The sequence below is a fragment of the Aythya fuligula genome, chromosome 16, assembly GCF_009819795.1.
Source record: "Aythya fuligula isolate bAytFul2 chromosome 16, bAytFul2.pri, whole genome shotgun sequence".
Lineage (NCBI taxonomy): Eukaryota > Metazoa > Chordata > Aves > Anseriformes > Anatidae > Aythya > Aythya fuligula.
In genome coordinates, this window is record NC_045574.1 from 6,621,972 (window position 1) to 6,645,313 (window position 23,342).

At 45.0% G+C, this 23,342-nt stretch overlaps 2 protein-coding genes across 3 annotated transcripts in view; both read right to left on the reverse strand.

Moving 5' to 3' along the window:
• Positions 1–2,783, reverse strand: part of LOC116495718 (fer-1-like protein 4) — a 37,148-nt gene extending 34,365 nt beyond the window's left edge. Inside the window, exons 1-4 of the mRNA XM_032198390.1 lie at positions 2,705–2,783; positions 2,539–2,594; positions 1,205–1,293; positions 15–114 (exon numbers count right to left, since the gene is read on the reverse strand). Of these exons, the coding sequence (XP_032054281.1) occupies positions 15–114; positions 1,205–1,293; positions 2,539–2,594; positions 2,705–2,783 (324 nt within the window). The remainder of the gene's footprint in view (positions 1–14; positions 115–1,204; positions 1,294–2,538; positions 2,595–2,704) is intronic.
• A 3,849-nt stretch (positions 2,784–6,632) lies between these two features.
• CPNE1 (copine 1) overlaps positions 6,633–23,342 on the reverse strand; it is a 41,500-nt gene continuing 24,790 nt past the window's right edge. For both annotated transcript variants that reach the window (XM_032198673.1, XM_032198672.1), the window contains exons 2-16: positions 21,933–22,061; positions 21,479–21,658; positions 20,632–20,706; positions 20,326–20,397; positions 19,599–19,682; positions 19,022–19,111; positions 15,590–15,688; positions 14,598–14,684; positions 14,437–14,496; positions 13,877–14,010; positions 13,162–13,216; positions 13,032–13,083; positions 9,886–10,019; positions 8,274–8,510; positions 6,633–7,447 (exon numbers count right to left, since the gene is read on the reverse strand). In XM_032198673.1, coding sequence (XP_032054564.1) covers positions 7,331–7,447; positions 8,274–8,510; positions 9,886–10,019; positions 13,032–13,083; positions 13,162–13,216; positions 13,877–14,010; positions 14,437–14,496; positions 14,598–14,684; positions 15,590–15,688; positions 19,022–19,111; positions 19,599–19,682; positions 20,326–20,397; positions 20,632–20,706; positions 21,479–21,658; positions 21,933–22,061 — 1,605 coding nt within the window. In that variant the 3' untranslated portion in view covers positions 6,633–7,330. The remainder of the gene's footprint in view (positions 7,448–8,273; positions 8,511–9,885; positions 10,020–13,031; positions 13,084–13,161; positions 13,217–13,876; positions 14,011–14,436; positions 14,497–14,597; positions 14,685–15,589; positions 15,689–19,021; positions 19,112–19,598; positions 19,683–20,325; positions 20,398–20,631; positions 20,707–21,478; positions 21,659–21,932; positions 22,062–23,342) is intronic.

A 23,342-nucleotide genomic window follows, 5' to 3' on the forward strand; every position in this document is an offset into this window, starting at 1 on the left:
CACAAAGGACTTACGCTGGTGATGCTGTGGTTCCTGTCCACAAGGGCCTCCCGGAGGATCAGCCTCCCAGATGTCATCAGGTGCTGGAGGCTGAGGTCAAGGGTACCAAGAAGCCTGTAACAAAATCATAGGCTGCAGCAACATAATGCACAGCATCAGTATTTTCATCCTGGGGGAGGAGAGCACCAGGGGTCCAGCAGCTGGACTGACCCTCATGCTCTGCAGCCAGCTGAGAAGCAGAGGCTTTACACACAGAAATACATCACCAGAAAATAAGCTCAGGACTGCAGGTATGTCCACAGCAAGTCAGGCCAAAATCCACCCAGCCCAAAGGGACCTCTTGCTGGGGAAGGACCATCCCTGCTCGCTGCAAGTGGTGATAACGCTTGTGGAGTTCAGCAGCTTGTGTCACTGCTGTCTGGAGTCCACTCTTATTTTATCCTCTAGCTCCCTGTGGCAGCTGTGCCAGCAGCTGAGCTAAGCCCAGCATGAAACAGAGCTTCCCACTGCCTTCAAAGCCTTTGGAGTGCATCACAGCCCACCCAGAATGCAGATAGGAGCAATCAACCCCAGTCACCCCCAGGCCTCCCCCATGTCCCCTCTCACCTCCTCTTCTTCAAGATGCAGAGCCTGCCTCCTCTCTTCCCTGGAGGAAGAAGCCTCTCACCGGTACAGCAGCATAACAAGACTTTCCCTTCTGTTCTTCTATCCTCTTTCTACTTTTGAGCATCCCAGAGCACTGACCAAATGTTCTGAAACTGTAATCTCTGTCACCCACCATTACTCTGCCCATCAGCGTGGATAGATGATGCCAGTCCAGGTGTTTCCCATTGAACTTCTTTGCTCAGCACCATCAGGACTGAGTGACTTGTTACTGTTCATCAGTTTGTCCTAAAGCAGTCTCTATTGACATTTCAGTCGGAGACAATTCCTCTGATCTATCTCCGATAAGGAAAGCATCCAGTAAACAGTGGCACGAAGTTCAGCCACATTTTCTGCTCTGTTACAGCAAATAACATTCTTATTTGACTTTGTACACACAGCACTGCTGCTGCATCAGAACAACCAGCTTCATCCCTCTTCTATAAATTGTATCCTGTTTGTCTTCCTCCCGTCAATTCCAAAAAATCCTTTCTGATCTCATTTAAAGTCCAGTACACTTCTTCCCCCACCTCTGCTGGTCACCAACAACTACAGGACCTACCTGTTACTGAAAACCTTGCTGCAGTTGTAAACCTTGATGGAGAGCACCTCTCCCATGATGAGCTTCCCATAGTGAGGCCAGCGAAAGAGCTGCAAGCAAACAGTGCACAGTGAATCTCCTCAGCTCTCACTGCGTCTGCAGCACTGGGAGGTGCAGCGCAGATACTGGATAAAGTGGAGTTGTCAGTGACATGAATTTCCCCGCAGTATCGAAGATCATGGTGGAGCTAACAGGAGGGAGATGAAAACTGGGACCTGCCTCAAGCACCTGAGTCCCTGCAGGGCCAGAGCAGGCTCATGGCACTGGGAAGCTGAGAGCTGAGCTCTCTGGAAGGTAAGGGTCTTCTGCTCAGTTTTATATTAGAAAGATCAGTCCCTGCAGGCACCTGGAAGATGTGGCAAAGCCAGCCTTGGACAGGGCAAGGTCCAAAGAGGTGTTTTGTTACAGCCATTTATTGTTCTCTCCTCCTGAAAGTGAGGCTATCTAGCCACAGAAAGCTTCACATGCTCCTTTTCTGCAGGACCTCCCCAAGCCTCCCAGCTCCTGCAGAGAGGAAGGCAGCTTCTGCCCACATCTGCAAAGCACTTTCCCCCACCCTACTGGAAGCAGTCGGGCCCAGAGCCATTTCCCCATCCCCTTGTTTTATATGCACCAACTTTCAGCTAAGGATGTCCCAAAACTTAGCTGCTCCCAGGGATGCCACACCATGTCCCTCCCTTTGCTGCCATCTGTCACTGCCTCCATTCTAAGCCTCCAGCACATGAGGGAGGTGGACAGGGGGTGACAGGCGGGCAGGGAGCCACCAAGCACAGGCACGCTGCAAAGATGCGTGAGGCTGTGATTCACCCCGCTCCCAAACTGGCCAACTGGAGGCTGGTGAGATGGACAGGTCCCTGCTGCCCTGAGTCCTGCTCCTACCCACCCTGTGGCTTGGTGCCGATTGGGCTCACTGATCTGAAAAATTGTTTTGAGGAGGGCTCATTTCTGCAAGAGCAGCCAGGCTTTCCAAAAGGCAGATTAGGTTAATGCCGTGCACATTACAGATTGCCCCAGTTGTTGGTGCCTCAGGCAACACAGAGACATCCAGATGGGACAGGAGATGAGAGACAGGACTCTGCTGCAAGTCCTGACAGCCAGGCATCACAGGCTCCAGCATGGGACAGTGAAGATGGGCACAGGGAGGAAGGCTTCCCATCCTATTCTGAGATGCACACCCCATCCTCACTCGCCTCCTGCCCCACAAGGCATTGACCAAGGGGCCACCCAGTCCTGGTCCCTGTCCCTACACCCCAGTGCCCCCTGCCCTGGTCCTCACCAGTTGTCACAACACTCACCTCCCCGAACACGGCCTCCGAGCCACAGCGGATTTTCCTCGTCTTCTGCGTGAAGCCTTGGGAAAGAGATAGAAGGCTTGGGCTCTGCCACAACCAGCACGGCCCCAGCTCTCCCGCCAGGATGACAGCCCCCCGCCATGCCTCCCTCCCTGCCCACTGGGCCCACCTCGGAAGCTGAGCTGCACCTGCCGCTCGCCACGGCCTGGCAGGTGGGAGAGCCGCCGGACACCGACACTGAGCGCCATGGAGCCGCCGGCCAGCAGCGCTGCCCCGCTCCTCGGCCTGCTCCCACTCCTCAGCCTGCTCCACCCGCTGTGACTCAGCCCCGGCTCAACCAGCCGGTTCGGCCGTCCCCTCCCTGTCCCCGCTCACAAGGCTGGCACTTGGCAGGCAACGGCTCCCCGCTGTCTCAGAGCCAAGCAGAGGGGAGCATTTGGCCATGGGAGGCTTAGGGGCTTGCTTTGCAGTAGCCGGGCCTTGATGGTGTCATCCTTGCGCCCTGCAGCCGCACCAACAGCATGGGGAACACAGCCCAGGGAACCCCTGCAATGGGAGGCCATCTCAGCCACACCTCACAACAGGCACGGTGGCACAGCGGGGATAAGGGCTTCCTCCAAAGCTGGAGGACACCAGCCTCAGTGCACTGCTAGTGGCGGAGCAACATGGTGAGGATGGAGCTCAGATCTGCCCCTGGACAGGCGCCCAGGACCTCTGGAACTGGAGCCGCAGCCCCTCTTGTCCACCACCCCGATGGCTTCAATAGCACAGATCGCAGCTGCAGCAATCAGAACCCTCCACAGGAAACTGGGAGGCTGGGGAATGGGAGCCACCTGGGACAGGTCATGGCCCACCAACCCCTAGTGGCTGCAGTTCCTGCTGCGCTCCCGATTTTTGCCAGGCTCAGCTGCAGCTCACAGCTCACCTGTGCAAGAACTCATAAATTAGAGAAGCTGGAGCCCAGGCACAGGCCAGATCAAAGTAATCATGTTATCATGAGTTCAGCAGGATTTTGCAAATATTTCTTTCTCCTGAGGGTCTCCCACTCAGGACCCTGCGCCAAAACACCTGCCTGCATGCCTGCCATACAGGGCATGTTCCACCGGGTCAGAGCAGCTAATTCAGCTCCACAAACACCAAGTGACTGAATCATGCCTGGGCAATGCTTGGCTGCTCCAGAGCTAGCCCTGCAGCTACCTACTTTATCTTCACCTTATCCAACAGCTTACTCAAGAACCAGGAAAGAGGTGCTGGTGGCGGTAGAAATGAGACGTGGCAGACAAGGATACTGCTTCGCTGCATGGCAATGAAGCACAGCAGGTGGGTAGTGTCTGGCACCACATCTGGGAACCCAAATGAATGAACTATTCAGTCTAAGGCAGCAGCACAGAAAGCTGAATGCACTGACCCTTTAAGCCAGTTGTGGCTGGAGGGGTAGAGGGGATGTAATTCAGGTTGTTGAAGCAGGCATTCAGACCACCAAAGAGTGTTGCTGACAGACAAACCTGGTACTTGCTCAAAGGAGATCACAAGTCATCTTCTCAGGGAGTCTGTGTGGCTTTCTTACCCCTTAAGAGCCTGATCTGCACCAGGAGGAAGCTCTGTATGGGCAGCATGGCAAACTCTGACCTGAAGTGTCATGAGTATTATTGCCAGGTGTCCTAGAAGTAAGAGCTCCCTGAGGAGCTCCCACATAAATAGCTTTCCATTTATACAAAGCCCCAAGGCTAAAATACCTTTGGTAACAGGAAGTGCCCACGTGCTTCTTCAATCTATGGCCAAGGCTAGGGTAAGCAGACTTCTGAGGTGTTCTGAAAGTCCTCAGGCCCCAAAAGGCTCTTCATGCAATCACAACTCCAAGCCTGTCACAGGACAGTGAACTACCCTTGTGCCCACAGCAAGATCCTGCTGCTTTTGTCCCTTCAGTGGAGGCTGTGAGAAGGGCCCTGGCCAGCACAGAACATGCGTGATTCTCCAATGGATATCTCAAAACTAAGAAACACAAATCAAGCACCTCCCTTGATGACAAGGATGCTATACCTACAGCTGAAAGCATAGGCTTTACTAAATTGGAGGTAGGTCTGCAGCTGTTCTTTTTCTCTGGATAGAGCAGCATGCCCAGAAGGAAGCGTAGCCCTTGAAGGGGCAGCTCCTCAGAGTGGGACTCTTGCCTGAAAATAGTCCAAAAGGCAAGGGTGGAATGTCTCTCAAGTCCAGATGCATCATGGAGAATGGGTGGCAGCAGTTCTGGAGAGCAAGGTGCCCCCTGTGCCATACCTCTCAGCTGAATGTAGATTGTCTGCACATCGGAACAACTCGTGAACAAGAGTCCAACAGGACACAGCCTGAAAAAGCTTGAGGAGGACATAAAACCAAAGAGGGATGTGGAATGGCATGGAGTGCACAGTCACAGGGTGAGAAAAGCACAGCCTCCTGGGGAAGGAAACCTGAGCTCTGATCTGCCTTGAGCAAGTCATGCTGCAAGCCTGCATTCCAGCTACGCCCAGGGCAGCACAAGGCACAAAGCACCCAGCCTCCAACGGAACTGCCCAGCAGCAGCCTCCACATTGTCTAGAACAGGAGCCCTAGGGAGAGTCAAGAATGAGAGAAACCAGTCAGAACTATGCCATCCTGCTTTAGCAGCTTCCAAGTTTAACCCTCCTGTGGCTTTTTATCTCAGCGTAGAGCCATGCAGCTCTTCTCCTCCTCCAGTGACAGCCTTCCATCCTGTTGCTCATTCACGTTTCAGCCACTTTTCTGCAGGTAAGCAGCACCTCCGACTGCAAAAGGAGGAAGTTCCTCATAACAGCCTCTACCACATCTTTTTTTTTTTTCCTCTCCCAAACAGGGAAAGTCACCCCTATCATCAAATCCAGCATCTGCAGTCACCTCAGCCAGCTAAGGAACAGATTTTCTAAGCTCCCTTCATAGCCATTGAAGACAGATGGATACTAGGAAGGATTCTTTTTCTTCCTTTTGAGCAGGAACTTATTTAAAAAGGAGAGGCAAAATGCATTTCTCACTATGCATTCTGCTGTCTCAGAGCTCATATTCTGCCTCTAAAGGCTGGAGGAAAGTCACAACATGCTCATAGCTTCTTGCCAAAAGAAGTTAAACTGAAACCAAAGACTATGCAATGCTACTGGTATTACTTGGGCCAAAGGATCGTTGAAATTTCAGTATTACTGCTGTAAGCCTCCTTTAAAGAAAAACATTTTAAAAAGGCAAGAAAAGGCACACACATGTATACACATACTGGACTCAGATTTGCTTGTACACCTAAGAGTGAAGGAGGGCTCTGCCTATAGGTTTAATAAGCTGAAAACACAAGCAGAGAACCACAGGGCAGTTTCTGAGATGACTTGGCAGTTTTCCTCCCTCTCTTCCATGCTTTTAACACATTTCAGTTTATGCAGACACTCAACTAGAGAGATTGCTTGCTTTCTCTCAAGAATCTAAGTGCAAGAAAACTGGGTGTTGCAGGCTAGAGGATGGACTGTTTCAGGCAAGACAGTCCAGCTTCCTCTAGAGTGAGGAAGCTGCTGCTGCCTATAGAAACTGGAAGAATACATCGTGGTCAACACAATGTTTGAATGAAAAACTAACATAAGTTTTCTTTGCTGAGTAGTGGTCATAGACCAGCTGCCCTTCAAGCACAAGCTATGAATTAGTTAGCTGGTGAATACAATCCATAATGACTAGTCTAGTTGAAGATACGGATCCACACCACAGTTCTGCTTTCACACATTTGTACCCTACCATTTTCATAGGTTGAATCACCAAGGCAGTCTTCCAATTTCTTCTCACAATTTCCTGGTGTGTGCAGTAGAATAGACAAATTCTTTCGTAATTTCACAGTAAAGAAACAGCTCATCTCTGCAGGACAGGGCTGCAGGATATACATTCAGCAGTCTTAGTGATTAACAGGTAACAAAACTAATGATAGACAACTTGCTCTGCTTTGCAGCTGTTCATGCTCAACCTAGGCTGAACGACCAAGGCTAATACTATAGCAAAGATCTTCCTTAAACCACGCATAAACATTGCTGGAAAACAAAAGAAAAACCCCAGAAATGAAACGAGACCAGACATGCCTGTAAATGACAGCACATTATTTATTTAAGAAAGTGATGACAGATTGTAGTGCAATGACAAGTCCAACTTCCTTTATCTCCACAGAAGCAATTTTTGCTAATACAAAACTGTGATTAAAAAAATAAGATGATTGCAAAGTATAGTAACTGAAATTTAAAAATAAACCTTTACATATAAAAAATATACTGGCACCTTATGAAGGCACAACAGGAACTACCTCAGGCATCTAGCCAACTGACTTTCATACCAACCAATGCAGATGGGTCCCCATTCCCAAGGCAGCCTGACAGAATAAAAAAAAATTATCAAGGAACATGTACACAGTATCATTACTGTATATATGATTGTCCTAATGAACATTGAAGCAGTGTTGCGTGAGCAGTTCAGTGCACATGCCCACTCTAGCACCAAGCAGCAGGTGGGCCGTGCCAAGTATGCATGGTATGATGTATCACTATTTCAAGGCATAAAACCAACAAGGTTTATTTTTCTTTGACAAGAACTGCCAACAGCTGCATTTCTTCCTTATTTACATTTCTTGCAGTTAGAAACAGGAAAGATCAAAGATACAGAGCATAAGCAGGTAAGAGTATTAGTGTGAATGGTATGACCTTAAGGCATCAAGTGTGCAAGGGAAGAGTGTGAGTGCAGACAGCTCTCTTCACTGCAGTGATACATATGGCTAGGGTGAGGATGCAATCTACATCTTCTTCGTTTCCGGCAGCTTCACAGGTGGCCACCCCTGCAATTTATAGTATGAAACCAGCTGCTTTGGCACTTCAGCCAGAACCATCTGGGAAAGAGCTTCTCGGGGAGCCTGCAAGGAACAGTGAGAATAAATCAAAGATACTGCAGGGAATGGAATTACCAGCCCAGTGACATACCCTCTTACAGAATTCAGACTGCAGCCCCCACCTGCCAGGCAAGCAAAGTTGAAAAGGCAGCACAATCTGCCTTTCGTCCATGTCTCACTCCCTCTGGTTCAGTCTTGCTGCAGTCTTAGGAGCACTTCCAGTCAGTCTCAAAGAGTACTCTTGCTAAAAATCACTTGTTCCTACCCCAAGCCCAGACTCACACAGCCTTCATATGGCCTTGATCTGGGTGGGACACTGCCCCAGCCACTACCAATTTGTCTTATTTTGGGTTTCCATTTAACTCCATTCTTCATCCTCATTCACTGCGTAACATGCATGAACACTAGTTTCCCATCAGAAAAAGCAGGGAGGAGCTGAAGAATGATAGGACTGCTTTCAATAGCAGGAAAGATTCCATCTCAGCTTAAATTTCTCACGGGACTCAACAACAGAGACCGAGACAAAACAATCTCACTTCCTTGACTAAATACTTGCATCCCAGGAGAGAAAACACCTCCTTTACTCCTTGTAACACTGCGATAGCCAAGAGATAGTAACGATACAATGAGAACTCTCTAAGAAAAGCTGCAATTGAGTTATGAGGCACACAGTTTTGAATCCAGAAGCACGTATATCTCAACTCTCACAAGAAACAGTTTGGACGGTGCTTTACCATACACTTTGGTGCCTGCAACATTAATAAGCTGCCTAGACACATGCTAATTTTTTGGATGTAATAACTGCACATATGCTACAAGCAGAATTCACACAAAGTTAAAAACAACTTACATTTTTGAACTGCTGGAAAGGCACAAACTGAACAATGTCCCGTGCAGCTGGCTCTCCTGTTAGGGATTTCAGTATGCCATTGTCCCCATCAAGAAACTCCATTGCTTTGAAATCAGCTTTACCAACTCCAACAATAATGATAGACATCGGCAGCTTAGATGCATTAACAATTGCTTGCCTGGTTTGATCCAGATCAGTGATCTCTCCATCTGTGATGATCAGCAAGATAAAATATTGCTAAAAAAAAAATAATAAAAAAAAAATACTCAGTTAGGGAGTTCAGCACCAAAGCTCACATAACTGAAAGCAAATGAAGCAATTTCTTATTCTAAAAAAGCAAGCAGATTGTGCAGTGGATAAGACAAGAACAGAACGTTAAACGAACTTTTGTTTATTCCCATTTTTTTCTTATGCAAACCACCTTTCCTTGTGCTTTTCAGGGGAATCCTCTGCATTAGATAAAAGATACAGGCTTACATTCAATTTATAAAAAACAATTACACCAATTGCCAGAATATACTAGCAATGACCAAAGTAATCCTAAATCAACAAAGGTGCATAAATAACTCACTGATGGGTGCTGCTTTATTCACTGACATCTCAAAAAGGATAAAATACATTATTCAATATCTGTTTGTAATTCAAAAAAACTTTTTTTAGTTATCAGTAATTTAAATAAGTATTAGAAATCTGAACATACAGCGGTGACAAATGTCACAACATGATGACACTCGAAATGACAGAAGGGGAAGAACACAGGAACTTAAGAAAAATAGGAAGATTTCCCCCAATTGTTTGAATAGCTAAAAAACACCCTCAAAAATATAACAAGTGGCTCTCCCTAGACCAAGCACCCCACAGTGTGGGAAATTAATTTGATGTATGCACAAACTTATGTAGAACTCAAAATCCTTCTACAGCTAAGACCATAAAGTATCAGAGTGAACATCAAAATTCCTTCTAATTGGGTGGTCAAAAATGGAATCAGTTAAATACATCAGGAAATATGATCCCTTCATCCTTAAGTACAATAAAGTTTTAAGATATGGAGTTGAATTTTAACAGCAATCTTGGCCATGCAAGCACACAAATGAGACATGCAATGCAACTGCAGACGTAGTATGGGTGTTCTGCAACACGGTTAGCATATTGATTTGCCAATTCTCACACTACTTTGGTAGTTTGGCCCTTTAGATATTTTGATTCTGCATGCAAACATGGTGGGACAAATAGTCAAGCTCTCTGACATTTCTTAGGTGGTCTTTGTATACATGCTCAAGTGAAACATTGTTTGGAATAAAATACACAGGGCCCCTTTATATTGTGTGCTCTCCCTACAGGTGATGGAGTCTGGCGAGAGAGGTTAGGGTGAGGCAACTACTGACAAAGTCCAATTGGTCTAAAAGCCAACACGGGACCCCTGCATACTTCACTGGTACAGGTTCACATATGAACCAAGGGAGTAGCAACAACTTCTTTGGAAGCTGGTAAGACAAGACCAAACTTGAGATCCTGAGGAAGAAGAATGCATCACTTTACCATACAATTCTATCCCACCATGAACACAGGAAACAGAAACATCACCCATTTGCAGGAAACGACACGGACTCACAGAAGCAGTTCCTTGTTGCGCTGAGTGTGCAGCAAACCTTGCCACATGGTTTATAATGGGAGAGAAGTTGGTTGGCCCATAGAGTCGTATCTGAGGAAGGATCTGGCGATAGGCATCAACTATTCCTTGGATCCCTGTAACACAAGGAATGCAAGCTGCCAAAAGAGCCTCACAATTTCTCCAGTAATTATTCTATAAGCATTACTGAATAGTGAAGCAAAATGATAATCACTCACACACAGCTGTGAACTCCTAAAGGACAAATAAACAGCAGGATAGCAGCGAATATACAAAGCAAAGGTCTAAAACCAATGGACATCTGCAGAGACAAGATTTCCAGATTTCTTCACCATTCTGTATTCTTTACATTATTCTTTATGCTTCCAACATAATAACGTTCATGGAAGTTGATGGAAAAATAATCTAGTGAAGGCATGCTTATGACCTTGTCCTTTCTACTCTGTCATCCAGTTTCTCTTGTTTAATTGCTTACTATCTAATTAGACAACAAGGTCAGAAACTCTCTGGAATAGTTAACTGCTTATTTTTCTCTTGTGCACACTGACACCTGGATTTAAACATTTCTGTAAGATAAACCTCTAAGGATTTTCCCCTGCAAGAAGCTTTTCTTGTTTTATTTTTTTTCCCTATAAATGTGATCTTAAATGGTGTATTTTCTTGTGGAGAGCAATTTAGATGGATCCCTATATTAACTTGTATTTATGTACTTTCATTTACTGATGCTGCTCACCTTGTCCACCACATGTGTTTTAGTGCTTTACCTCTGAACTACTGCACAGGAACCATCACAGAGCAAAGGCACAGATTCCAGTGAAGCAGACAACACAGAACTGATGAAGGAAACACTTGGATTTTAACACCAGTTCTCAGATTCCATTCTTTCTTGGCCTTAGACCGGAGAGAAAAACTAAACTGGGGAAAAAATGTTCATTCAAGAAAAATTCTGCGCCACTCCATGCTGAGAGAGTCCTTAATCCTAGGAGTTCTTAACCTGGCTTACAGACCAGCCATTGAGATTAGCTGAAACAACTACTGCAAAAGATGGCTTTAAGGAAAATAATATTTTGAGACAACCCTTTAAAAGATAACATTCAAACATACTCACATTGCTGAAGAAGTAACCACAATCTCTAACAGACTTAGCAGATGGTTGCTTTGAAAGTGTGACTAACAGACACATTGCTGATCTGAATTCACTACCACTTCTAACATAACAAAAGTAACCAAGTTGCAGCAACAAAAATTTCTGCACAGACTGACAGAATAACAGAATGGTTAAGTTGGAAGGGACCTCTGGACATCATCTGGTCTAACCCGCTGTGCTCAAGCAGGGACACCCAGAGCAGATTGCCCAACAACCACGTCCGGCTTGTTTCTGAAGATCTCCAAGAAAGGAGATTCCTTGGCCTCTCTGGGGAACCTGTTCCGTTTCTCAGTCACCCACACAGCCCAGAAATGATTCCTTATGTTTAGAACCTCCTGTGTTCCAGTTTGTGCCCATTGCATCTTGTCCTGTCCTTGAGTACCACTGAAAAGAGCCTGGCTCCATCCCCTTTGCACCCTGTGAGATCCCCCTAACCCCTCTCTTCTCCAGCCTGAACTGTCTCAGCTCTCTCAATCATAGAATTATAGAATATCCTGTGGCAAGTTTTTCACAGTGGTAGGCTGCAGGGATGGCCTCTCTGGGAAGAATCCAGAAGCTGCTCCATGTTAGATAATGGCCAGTTTCAGCTGACCCCAAAGGGACCCACCACTGCCCAGAGCCAAGCCAACAAGTGATGTTGCTTGTGCTTCTTGGAAAGCAGATTTAAGAAAGGGAAAAAAAAAGAAAAAGAAAAAGGAAAAAAGAAAAAAAAAACACAAACTGCTGAGAGAGCGAGGAATGAGAAAGAGTAGATATCAAGGTCAGTGAAGGAGGTGCTCCAGGTGAAGGAGCTGAAGTTCCCCTGCAGCCTGTGGAGAGGCTTGCACACAGTGCTCAAGGTGAGGCCACACCAGCACAGAGTGTCTGGTTGGCAGCACTGTGCTTGATGCACCCCAGGACACATTTGGCCCTCTGGGCTGCCAGGGCACGTTGCTGGCTCATATTTAACTTGCCACCAACCAGAACCCCCAGATTCCTTTCCGTCCAGCCTCCTGTCCCCTACATACAGCCAGAGCTACCCCCTTCTAGGTGCAGAATCTGGCACTGGCTGTAGTTAAACTTAAAGTGCTTGGTGATTGCCCAGCCCCCTCATTAGTCAAGATCTCTATGTGAGGCCCCTCTGCCCTCGACAGAGTCAACAGATCCTCCCAATTTACTATCATCTGCAAACTTACTCAAAACACTTTCTAGTCCTATGTCCAAGTAATTTATGAAAACGTTAAAGAGAACTGACCCTAAAATAGAGTCCTGGGGAACCCCACTAGTGACTGACCACAAGCCTGATATAACCCTTTTTATTATAAGCCTTTGAGCCCAACCTGCAAGCCAATTGTTCACCCATCATATTCTATTTTTATCTATCTGCATGCTGGACACTTTGTCCAGAAAGATATTGTGAGAAGCAGCATTGAAAGCTGTACTGAAATCCAAAAAAGATTGCATCAACAATTCCCATGGTCAACTAGATGGGTGACCTTTTCAATAAAAGGAAATTAAGTAGGACCTTTCCCTCGTGAATCCATGTTAGCTATGACCAATGACCACATTGTCCGTCAGATGTTTTTCAATAACTTCCAGAATAATTTTCGCTATAATTTTACCAGACACTGAGACTGGCAGCCCTGTAATTACCAGGGTCTTCTTTCTTGCCCTTCTTGAAAATTGGAACATTTGCCAGTCGACTGAGACCTCTCCAGATTCCCAAGACCATTGAAAAATAATGTAGAGAAGCCTAGCAATGACATCAGCCAGCTCTCTTGGTACACTGGGATGAATCCCATCAGGTCCCAATCACTGAAGCTTATGCAGACCACACAGAAATCTGCATCAACGCAATTTCACTCTTGTCACCATCCAGGTAAGAGTACTTGTAGTTTGCTGCATGTCTTCATGCTACATATGCTTTTCACCAGTTATGAAAGAAATGCAACACTTAAAATCAATCGCTGTCAGTGAAATATTAATAAAAAGGTGTCCTCACCTTGACAATAAGGGTTGCTGGGATTGAAGTTCAAAGCAAACTCATGAGACACCTAGAAATAGGGATGTTACAATCAGTTACAGAATACAGAGATGAACAGAGCAACTGCATAGTGTTGTGAAGCCCTTACCTGCCAGCTAGGAGGAACCTGAGCTCCAAATCCAAATGCAGGAAACAGCTTGTCCCTAGGGAGAAAGGGTAACAAGAAGAATTGTGAAACAGCAATTTTTTAATACTTCATTATTCTGTTTTATTCCCAGAAAACAGTTGGAGACCAAGGTTCAATTCCTGCCCTGAGGAATGGGTACGCCACCTAGCTTCCCATGGCCAGTAGCCAGCTACCCAAGTGTTTCAGGCAGGGACCTGACAGATTCAGAATTTGTTTCAATGCAGCATCCTACAGGACTCTTGGGAGATTTCAGAGTAGCAAGAGAGAAGCCAACCCAGTCACAGCTTGGCTGAAGGACAGAGCAGGCTGAACATGTTCCCAATGAATTAAACAAGAGACTTGTGTTTGAAATGCACCATCAGCAATAAAGGATTAGCAATGAGCTAAAGCAGCATTCTAGAGTAACCCAGGCCATAAAAGGGCAGATATGGGAAGACAAATCACTCTGAATTAAGCAGTGCTGCCATTGCCTTTCCTGGCAATGCCAGAAGCAGGAGGAAGCAGCAGCAGCACCTGTGGGGATCTTCCAAGGAAAGGCAGCATCTCAGTCACCCAAATGCTACAGCTCTGGAATGAGCTATCAGCCTTGATCAATGACACCCGCTGTGACACATTGTGTGTCATTTAATACACATTTTCATGTGGTGACTAGATCAATCAAGAGCCTCTTACATACGTGTCATAATCCTGGACTACACTTCCCACGCTCCAGATGGCAATCAGGTACTCATTTATCCCATCTGGGCTAATGTAGTGAAGAGAATCTGGTGACTTGGGATCGCCATTGGAGCCAGTGAAGTCTATGCCCACCTAATCAGTTCAGAAGACGATAACACAGGTCACTGAAGCATCACCATAAGCAATTAAGAACCAACCATAACCAAAAACAGAGGGCTAGGCTAGCTCCACACTGCTCCCTTCCTCCCAGGCACAAAGTCCATACAGGAACGGGCAAACAAGCCTGCACACCTTTTCAGACAGGGTCACATGCATGTCTAAGGAGTAGCAGTCCTTTCCACTGACAGACTGAGAACTGATTTCTCAAAAGAAGCATAAGAAACTCAGGATCCATTAAATTTGCTACTTAATAGCAAAAAGTAAAAATTTACAGTTACTTCTTTTTGGCAGTCTTCATCACTTCCTAAGAAAACACACACTGCAAACTGAAGTACTAACCACAACTCCATTGCCCTTGTCTTAGCATCTACCAAGATGTGCAGCGGGGAAACAACTCACCGTAAAATTAATCTGGCAGCCTCCCATGATGTAGTCCAGGAATGAATAATCTGTTTCAATCTAGAGAAACAGACAGACAGCGTTACACCTCCTCCCCACAAAAACAGATTTCTTTACAATGAGAACATAAAAAAGCCAAACGATGACAATAATCTTCCTACCTTGCAGGATTTTATCCTAATAATGCCAGAGTTTTTGTAGCTCTTTTTCTTCTGTTTCTTCTCAGGATGAATGCATTCATATTCCACCTACAGAAAGCAAACATTCAAGAAGCAAATAATAGAACACCTGCATTTCCAGCAGTGCAAACTATTGAAACAGAACAGTGTCAGACATTACGCAATTTCAGAGTTATCCAGCAATATTCTGAGACTTCATTTTAAAAAGGTTTGTGATTACTGTGGCTGTTATTTGACAAGTTAAATTGATGTTTTTGCTACCATCATTAGGCAAAGCACATATGTCAAGACTTCAAGAAAGTCCCTCTTTGGGACATGACTGTTAGTCTGTGCAGAATCATCGAACAGTCATTGTAACAGAGGACAAAAAAGTCTGTCACAAATGCAAGCGTTTCTCTTAACATAATCACATTCTTTATCAGTTAAGGGAAAGGAATGAACACAAACAGATGAGGAGAAGGCAAAGCAGGCAGAGGGAGGGAAGGAGGCCTAAAACCCTAGGTCACAGGTTCTCAATGGCAGACCCTTGGAAACACCATTTCTCTCCTCTAGCTGAAAAAGCAACCAGAGTGCTAGTAAGGGCAACCAGCTCAGGCACAAACGTTACCTGAGAGGAGTCCTACCTCTACGCTCTTCTGTTACAGCATTAACAAGAAGCTCTTTTGTTTCCACTTGGCTCAGCAGAGACAAAAGCACAAAGAATTGCTGGCAAGAAATGGCACATGGCCAGCAGACAATGGGCTCAAGGATGTCTGTAGGAACAGGAGGGCTAACAGTACCCAAGAAAAACAGTAGTATCCTCCCCTTGTCAGTTGTTTTTTTTCCCCCCAGATAGTGGCTTAGTAATACAAAGATACAAACAAAAAAAAAATCACTTTTGCAGGCAAAACCTAAAAATCTCTTAGAGATCAGTACTAAAAAGGGTTTGTGAAAGACTGAAATATGGACTTAATTGAGGAACTAAGAAAGCTCACCGGAGAGCCGTCACCTGCTTTCTGCAGCTGAGCCAGGTTAGTTTCAAAAATGCCTATCAAGTCATGTGACCCGTCACTATCATGATCTGCACACTGTACCTGGAAGAGAAGAGACAGCAAGCAATGGGCAAGTGTACTGCATTAGGGAGAATGACAGCTGCTGACCACAGAATCCCCCTGCTTCCAACAGCTTTGCACTGATGGTAGTATATTCCCCCATCAAATCTGAACTGGTCTTGTCATCCGTATCACTAACTGAAATCTCACAGTAAAAAGAGACACACAGCATGAATTTCAGTTAGAAGTAGAGAATGCAAAAAATACAACATATTTAAAAATAAAACTGGTAACAACTATGGCTTAGAACAAAACCAGTACAATGTACATTGGCAACAGCTCCCCAGCCAATCAACAACTACAGAAGCATTTAGAACGTGCATGATACACAGTACAGCAGGACATAAATCCAGAAGCAGTCAATCAAGAAAAAGTTTGTGGACAGCTACTTTCCCCCCTGCTGAAGTTCACGTACTACCCCGACTCAAAAGCTCGCTATGAGGTCTGCTTTTATTAGGCAAGGAACTGGTGTTGCCTCAGTGAAAAATAGTAACAGCTTTCTCCTCAGGACAATGGGACAAGACGAACCTACAAATGACACCTAGATAAGGAAGTTGCATCAAATAGCTACATCACTAATCTTGAGGACAGGTTTCTTTGGAGGTTTCCTACTGCCTTCAATCCACAAGGGATTTTCCATTAGTTTCAGTGGGAAATCTGTACAAAAAGCTGGATGAATTGTGGTCTAACCTAGCCAAATTGGAAGCACCATGCCATCCTTCAGTCTCTCCAATAGGAAAACAAGGTCACTTTAGAGATTGGGCCCCATGCTTCTTCCCTTTCATCTTTCCCAACCCACCACTACTCCATTCCTCTCTTCTGCATGCTTCACTACGAAGCAACCTCCAGGCTCCTCCATGAACCCCACTCTGCCTCTCTCAACAACTCTAACGTTTAAAACATCATTCAGAAGTGATTTGACCATGTGAGGGAGGTTGCTCAAGGGGGCCCATCATGCAGAGGTACAGACTGGGGGTGTCGTTGGTGCTAATAAAGCCGAGACATGGCTGCAGAGAATTTCAGCTGCTGCCACCTCTACGCACCTCCCTTTTTCCTCCTGCTTGCTCTTGTCCACGCCAAAAATAGATATTTAGGACCCGTTCCTGTTATCAATTCACAGCATGATATAGCTTAAAATAAACCTCCTTTTGCAAGGGTTTTCTAAAATGGGCTTAGATTCACAGCATGTAGTCTGAAGAGTGGTGCTGCTACAAACAACACGTGGAAGATGCGACGTAGGACCAAGTACCTGAAGCTGCCAGTAACTGCTTTCTGAAACAAGGCCTGACCTCAGGGGTCAGCTAGCAATACTGCAAGATACTGTATGCAATTATTCTCAACTGAACAATGCAATATTCATTAAGAACCATGGAATATACTCAGTGGGTCAAAGACCCCCTTCAATCTACGAGAAAAATTTCCGACATTCACAGAAAATGGATTCGCCTTTATGCACATGCCATCAAATGCATGAACTGGAAGGGAGTTTTGTTTGTTTAAATCTTACGTTTACTATTTCTATTTAAACAATTATGGGGGAGAAAAACTGCTTTTATTTGCCCTTTTTCTTAAAGAAACTGTAAGAAGATTACATTGTGTCAAAAACCTGAGCTGTTCTTTAGCAAGGAACAAAAACAACATGACTGCATCACAACAAAGAAAGAATTACCAAAATATTAGGCAGCATCGTTAATTTGACCTAAAGATTTATGTTTACAGACGCACATTTAGTGCACGTTTCCCACTACAGAAGTATCATGCGTTGCTAGCAAAGCTAATGTTTATGAGACACAACAAACTGACTTATGCACATGCACGGACATTTCCATTATGTTGAAGTACAAGGACTTCTCCATTTAGCAATCATTCTTCTACACGTAACTGTTCCAAAAAAATCTTAGGAAGCCTCAAACAAGAGATTCAGAGCATCACATACCAAATGAAAAACACATCTCCAGTGCAATGTTACATTCCTTAGTGCTACTGTTCCCACCTGTCTCAATTCCCTTTTATGATCAACTTCCATAATCCGTAGGGAAAAAAGGAAAATTTAATCCTTTTTCTCTGATGCATTGTGAAACTTAGTATGTTATTTGCACATGCATCACCGATTTTATCTGAAAGGAACTAACAGCAAAAATCTTAAATTAAATTTTTTTAGAACAGCTTTTCAAAGTGAATCCCAAAGCACAGAAAGTTTTCAAAAAAAAGGAATTTAGACTGTAGTAACTTGAACTTCAGTAATATGATGTCTAAATTATGCCATGACATGTCAGTTTTGACAAGGTAACATACATCTCTTTGCCACTTCCTTTCCACATTTATTTCAGAACTTTTGGACCAAGACTTCTTTCTGACCTAAGACTGTTGACTCCTCTAGAGCAAAAGCTCACAACCGCCACTGAGAACACTGTCACATATTCAACAAACTCAGCAGATTTGAACATCTATTTCCAGGTTAATAATCTCAGTAATTCTTTCCATCTCTCATGCTGCACAAATTAAAATGTTAGCATGCATTGCTTTTTGTTAAACCTTTCAAATCAAACTTCTAGCATGAGGTTTCTTCACAAACAGGGTGAGGCAGGAAAATTCTGCAAACGGAAAGTGTTTAGGAGTTAGATAAACAGAGACTATACTCAACATAAGACTAGTTATGGCTTTAAATGCCTTTGTATTATCAGTGTATTGCTTAGAACAGAAATTGAATTAATTTGCTAACAGATTATTTTTGTAGAAACTTGTAGAAAGTTGTAATTGGTCAGCTACCACCTCCGTAATTCAGGACCAGAGAACATTAATCATCATATGCAAGACTACAAGGAACTTCATTTCTGACTCAAAACCAAATTTCTTGTTCAAACATAAAGAAAAACAGCTGTGATAAGCCCACCATTCTTATGAATGGACAAAGCTGTTAGCTGCCCACTCTGTCAGTATCCTAATAAATTCAAGTTTATCAAGTACAAGTCTCACAGTTTTTACTTAGTGTTAGAAAGCCACAATTAAACAGAAAGTCCCCAACCTGAAATGCTAACCAGAATAGCCAAATAATCATTTATAATTCTTATGACGATGAATCATTAGGAAGAATGTCACTTCTGCATTCCCTAACTTCTCAATTTGACAACTCACAATGTTTTAGGACAGACTTCATACTTAATAGACATATAATCACTTATGTGCCATACTCTTATTATTCCAGAAGGGCAATCTAAAATTTTAAATATGACTAGACAACCTGATTACTCATAGTTAAGATAGCAACAGATTGGGTTTCTTACAACAACACATTTGAAATTCTGAAGGCTGTACCTTGATAGGTTTATTAAAATCAGCACCACAGAAGGTCTGCAAGGGAACACTGAACTTCCTCCAGCATGGATTTAAGTTGTTCTTAATCACCTTAAAAAAAACGACAGCATAATGTCACGTGAGGGATGCAGTATGCAAGTTACTAAGAAACATATCATGAGGGTTCTGTACTTCTGTGGGGCTATCTGAACAGCCCCAGTCAGTTCCACCTTGACAATGTATGGAACACCAAGCAAAAAGTTCTATTAAAAATAGAAGATAGAAATACAAAGTAGGGTTCAATTGTAGAGCCACGCCAATCATCGCCACTGAAAGGCGGAAGAGTCCTACCACTCTTCTTCTCCCCTGGTGCACGGTTGGACTCTTCATCAACCCAGCTTAACCCACTGACCAGGCAGCAAAGTAACCATTTTCTGCCAGGTCAGTGAGCCAAATCCCTTTTTTTTTTGGGTACATTACAAATTTCATCACAGAACTGGTGCACGGCATGACCAGTAGCAACACATTCCTGGTTTTGGTAGGAGCTAGCTGTCAGATCAACTCAACACTAAGAAACACATCAGTGTAGAAATACTACCTCTGATCTGTACACCAGCTGCCACATTCCAGCATCACCCTGCTTGTACAGCTCCAAAAATGGATCCGATTTACCTAGGAAATCCTGCAAACAAAACCCCGACAGAACTCATCAGACTCCTGTGTTTTACTCAAATGAGAGAACAGCTAGCTCATCAGTACGTAACATTTCAAACAAACCACAGTCAAACAAGCTATACATTTGTTTTCCTCTTTCATTTTGTTTTTCTCTTTTAAACTGCAGCACTTTCAAAGCCGTCATAATACATCATCTCTGATTCCAAGACTGTGCTTCCTCAGAGTATTTTGTTACTATGAATTGTGACATTCTGCTTGGCTTAAAATAACATCAAGGTAGCACATCTGAATTTCCACCTCTTCTGCTTTAATATCATTACAGAAAGCCCAGTTAACTGCACAGTTACAACAATCTAGACAATTATTTAATATACTAACACATACATTATTCCAAAACCAAAATAATCCTCCAGAACCAAAACCTGGTGGTTGAAATTCGCATCTAAGACTGTATTTTTCAGCATGTTATTATGTCTCTAGTTCACTTCATTATCAGTAACAAAACACAGCAAGCCTTTCTTACACAAGAATTACAGAGCTTAGTTGAAGGTTTACAACACAATGAGACTGCCTATTTTTACAGTTACTGCCTTTTTGCTAGCAAAACCTACAGAAGCATGAAGTATCATTAAAAATAAATCAATCAATACCTTTTTGTCCAAGTTTCGGGCTTCAATTTCTAAATAGACAACCCTGGTATCTTTAATCTCCTCTGCTGAAATCTGCGCCAAAGGAAAAAAAATATAAATATATACACATATACACACACACACCTTACTGAGTTTTGCTTATGCTTTCTGCTTGGAGAAACTCTGTGTATGATTACAAATGCATACCTTTCCTGTACACATGCAGAATTTGAAATTAGACAAACAAAACCAGAAACATTACTTTGTCCCAGACCACATACCAAAGAATAAGAAATCATTTTTTCCACACACAACCAGGTCATTTACCGTTATGGTGCCTTTTCCTGCTGGCTTTCCCTCCTTCAGTTCCAGAGGTCGAGTGAACACTGAGCTGGACACAACCTGAGGTTAAAAGACAGATATTATAAACATCAAGGTAGACAAAAAACAAAGAATTATTCTTTAGGATTAATTTTTTAAAACTCTCCTAAAAAGCTCTAAAGGGTTTAAGTCCATTTCCTGCAGTGACAGATACCAGTTTGTGCTTCTGAAATGGTTAAGCAGTCTTAACATTTTCCCTCCCTATCCACAAAGTAATATCCGCTAGTATATCTCAAACTTTATATTAGCCTCCTATTATTGCTTCCCCCAAGATATTTACATTACAAGTAATCAAACAGCTGCTGAAAATCAGAAAAGACTATTTAGCTAATCAAGTCTTTCTTTAATATCTCAAATACCACCTTTCTTCTCCTACCCAACAATACAAACTCCTCTTCAGGAATCAACTGCAGAATCTCAGACAGTCTTACTTCCCTGAATTTATGGTATGACGATCTTTTTGTGCAAAGGAAATCAAAAAGGCTCTGTTGGAGTTCTCCAGGCTCCACGCCTTCCTCATTCCCAATCTCCCATTAGCGCTACAATTGCTTCTTATGTTCCATAATGACTGGTAAACCATGCACATCTAACCTTCACTTTGCACTCAACGTGATTTCTCTAACTACATTCAGCAGGGACACAAACTAACATGCTAAATAAGCGTAAGGAACAAGATGTTTTGAAACGTGAATGTGGCAAAGCCTTTCATAAACCAGCCTTGCTTCCCGTTTTTCACAACAAACCCGGTGCTTGCTGCTACATTATACATCACTTCATGTGTTCCCCTGCATACCTGTCCCAGCGTGCACTCGATCCCTCCAAGGTAGTCATCGTCGTTTAGATCAGGGGACTTGTTATCGATGTCATACACACCGAATTTCAACTTCTGCACTTTCTCAAAGTAGTAGTCGACAACCAGCTTCTTTGAAAACTCGGGGTTTTGGCAATTCTTTATCCTCTCCGTGCGATCTAACTGTACAAACACAGAAACAAAGTTGAAGAAAAAAAGGCAAAAAAAAAAAAAAAAAAAAAAAACAGCAAGAGGCCAGGAACACAGCGCGCTCTGAGCACAGAAAGGACAGCACGTGCCGGAGCAGCCAAACCACGGCCCCGCCGCACCTCCAGGCGAGCACACGAGCAGCGAACGAAGCCAACAGCAGCGGGACCCCGACGCCCCCACCCCACGAGCCCCGGGAACGCCGAGCGCGGACCCGACCGCACCGCGGAGGGCGCTGCCGCCGCCGTACCTCAGCCCACTGGCGGCCGCCCACGTCCTGCAGCAGGACGCAGAGGGGATCCGACTTGGAGCCGACGTCCCGGTCGAGGAGGCGCTGGCAGGACACGGACAGCTCCACCCTGCTCACGCACTGCGCCATCTGCGGGCAGAAGCGCAGAAAGGGTCAGGCCCGGCGGCCGCTCCCGACCCCGCAAGGTGCTCGCGGCGGCGGCGGCAGCGCGGCCCCGGGCGGTTCCGCCCCGCGGTGGGGCCGGGCCGCCACCCTCAGCCCGCCCGGGGCTCCGAGCCGCCAGCCCGGCCGCGGGTCCCTCGCCGGGAAGGGCCGGCTGCCGGCCCCCGTCCCAGCAAGATGGAGGCGCCTCTGCCCGCGCCGCAGCGCCCGGGCCGGGCTCCGCTCCCTCCTCCCCCGCGGGCCGAGCTCTGCCTCGCCCCCTGCTTTAGGGCTCCCGCTGCCCACAGGGACGCGGCTACGGCGGTGCCACCTCCGGGCAGAAAGGGGCCAGGGAGGACTCGGGGCCGCTCCGCTATTCTCCCTCAGGCCTTGAGCTTTCGCTATGGGGGGCGGGTGTAAAACGACGGCACTTTTTTGCCCTTTGAAGGGGGCAGCTGTTGGTTCAGTATGGCAGTTGCCGAAGCTCCTGCTCTGCCTGTGCAGACACTCCCCCCTCAGCCTCCCCCTTGCTAGTCTGTGACAGGAAATCTGCTCGGGGAGGCTCCTGCACGCAGCACAGAAGCCGCAGAAGCAAAAAGGCCTAAGAGCACGGCGGCTGGACAACCCCCCAGGGGGCAAGCTCTGCCTCGGGTCCTGTCCTGTCCTTACATGCTACAAAGCCCCCTTTCTTCGGGTGCTGCCTTCACAAAAACAGAAGTGATAGTTTTATTGCATTTCAGATTACAGCCAGTTTTGCTGAAGGAACAGCTACCATCAAAACTGAAAATAAGCCTTCCAGTAGCAAATAAAATATTGTGCTGCTTGAAAGTTCTAAGAAATGCTTTGAAGTGTGATTTTTTCCATAGAGAAGCTACTTGAGCAAGGTAGATTTGTTTGGCCTTTCTGGTATTTGCCTATCCACATAGCTTTCTCGTACTTGCATGGTGTAAATATTAATTATCTCAATAAAGAGATGAAGTTTTATTAGACACCTTTTGATCCCCTTAGTGCACCACTCAGCCCTCCCAATCTGCAATCTCCCCAGACAGATGTTACCCACGTCACTTAATACACTACAGCTGTAGTGATTGCAGCAGGACAAACAGTGCTGAATAAGAATTAGCAAAGCTTTAGACAAAGAGGATAACTGTTCATCTTTCTAAAGTCATCATCATCTGCTTTAACCCCAGTATCAAAGAGGCTAACGTGAAGTAGTCTGCACTGTTCAAACAACTAGTTAGAACCCTCTGTCTTCCACTTCAGCTTCAT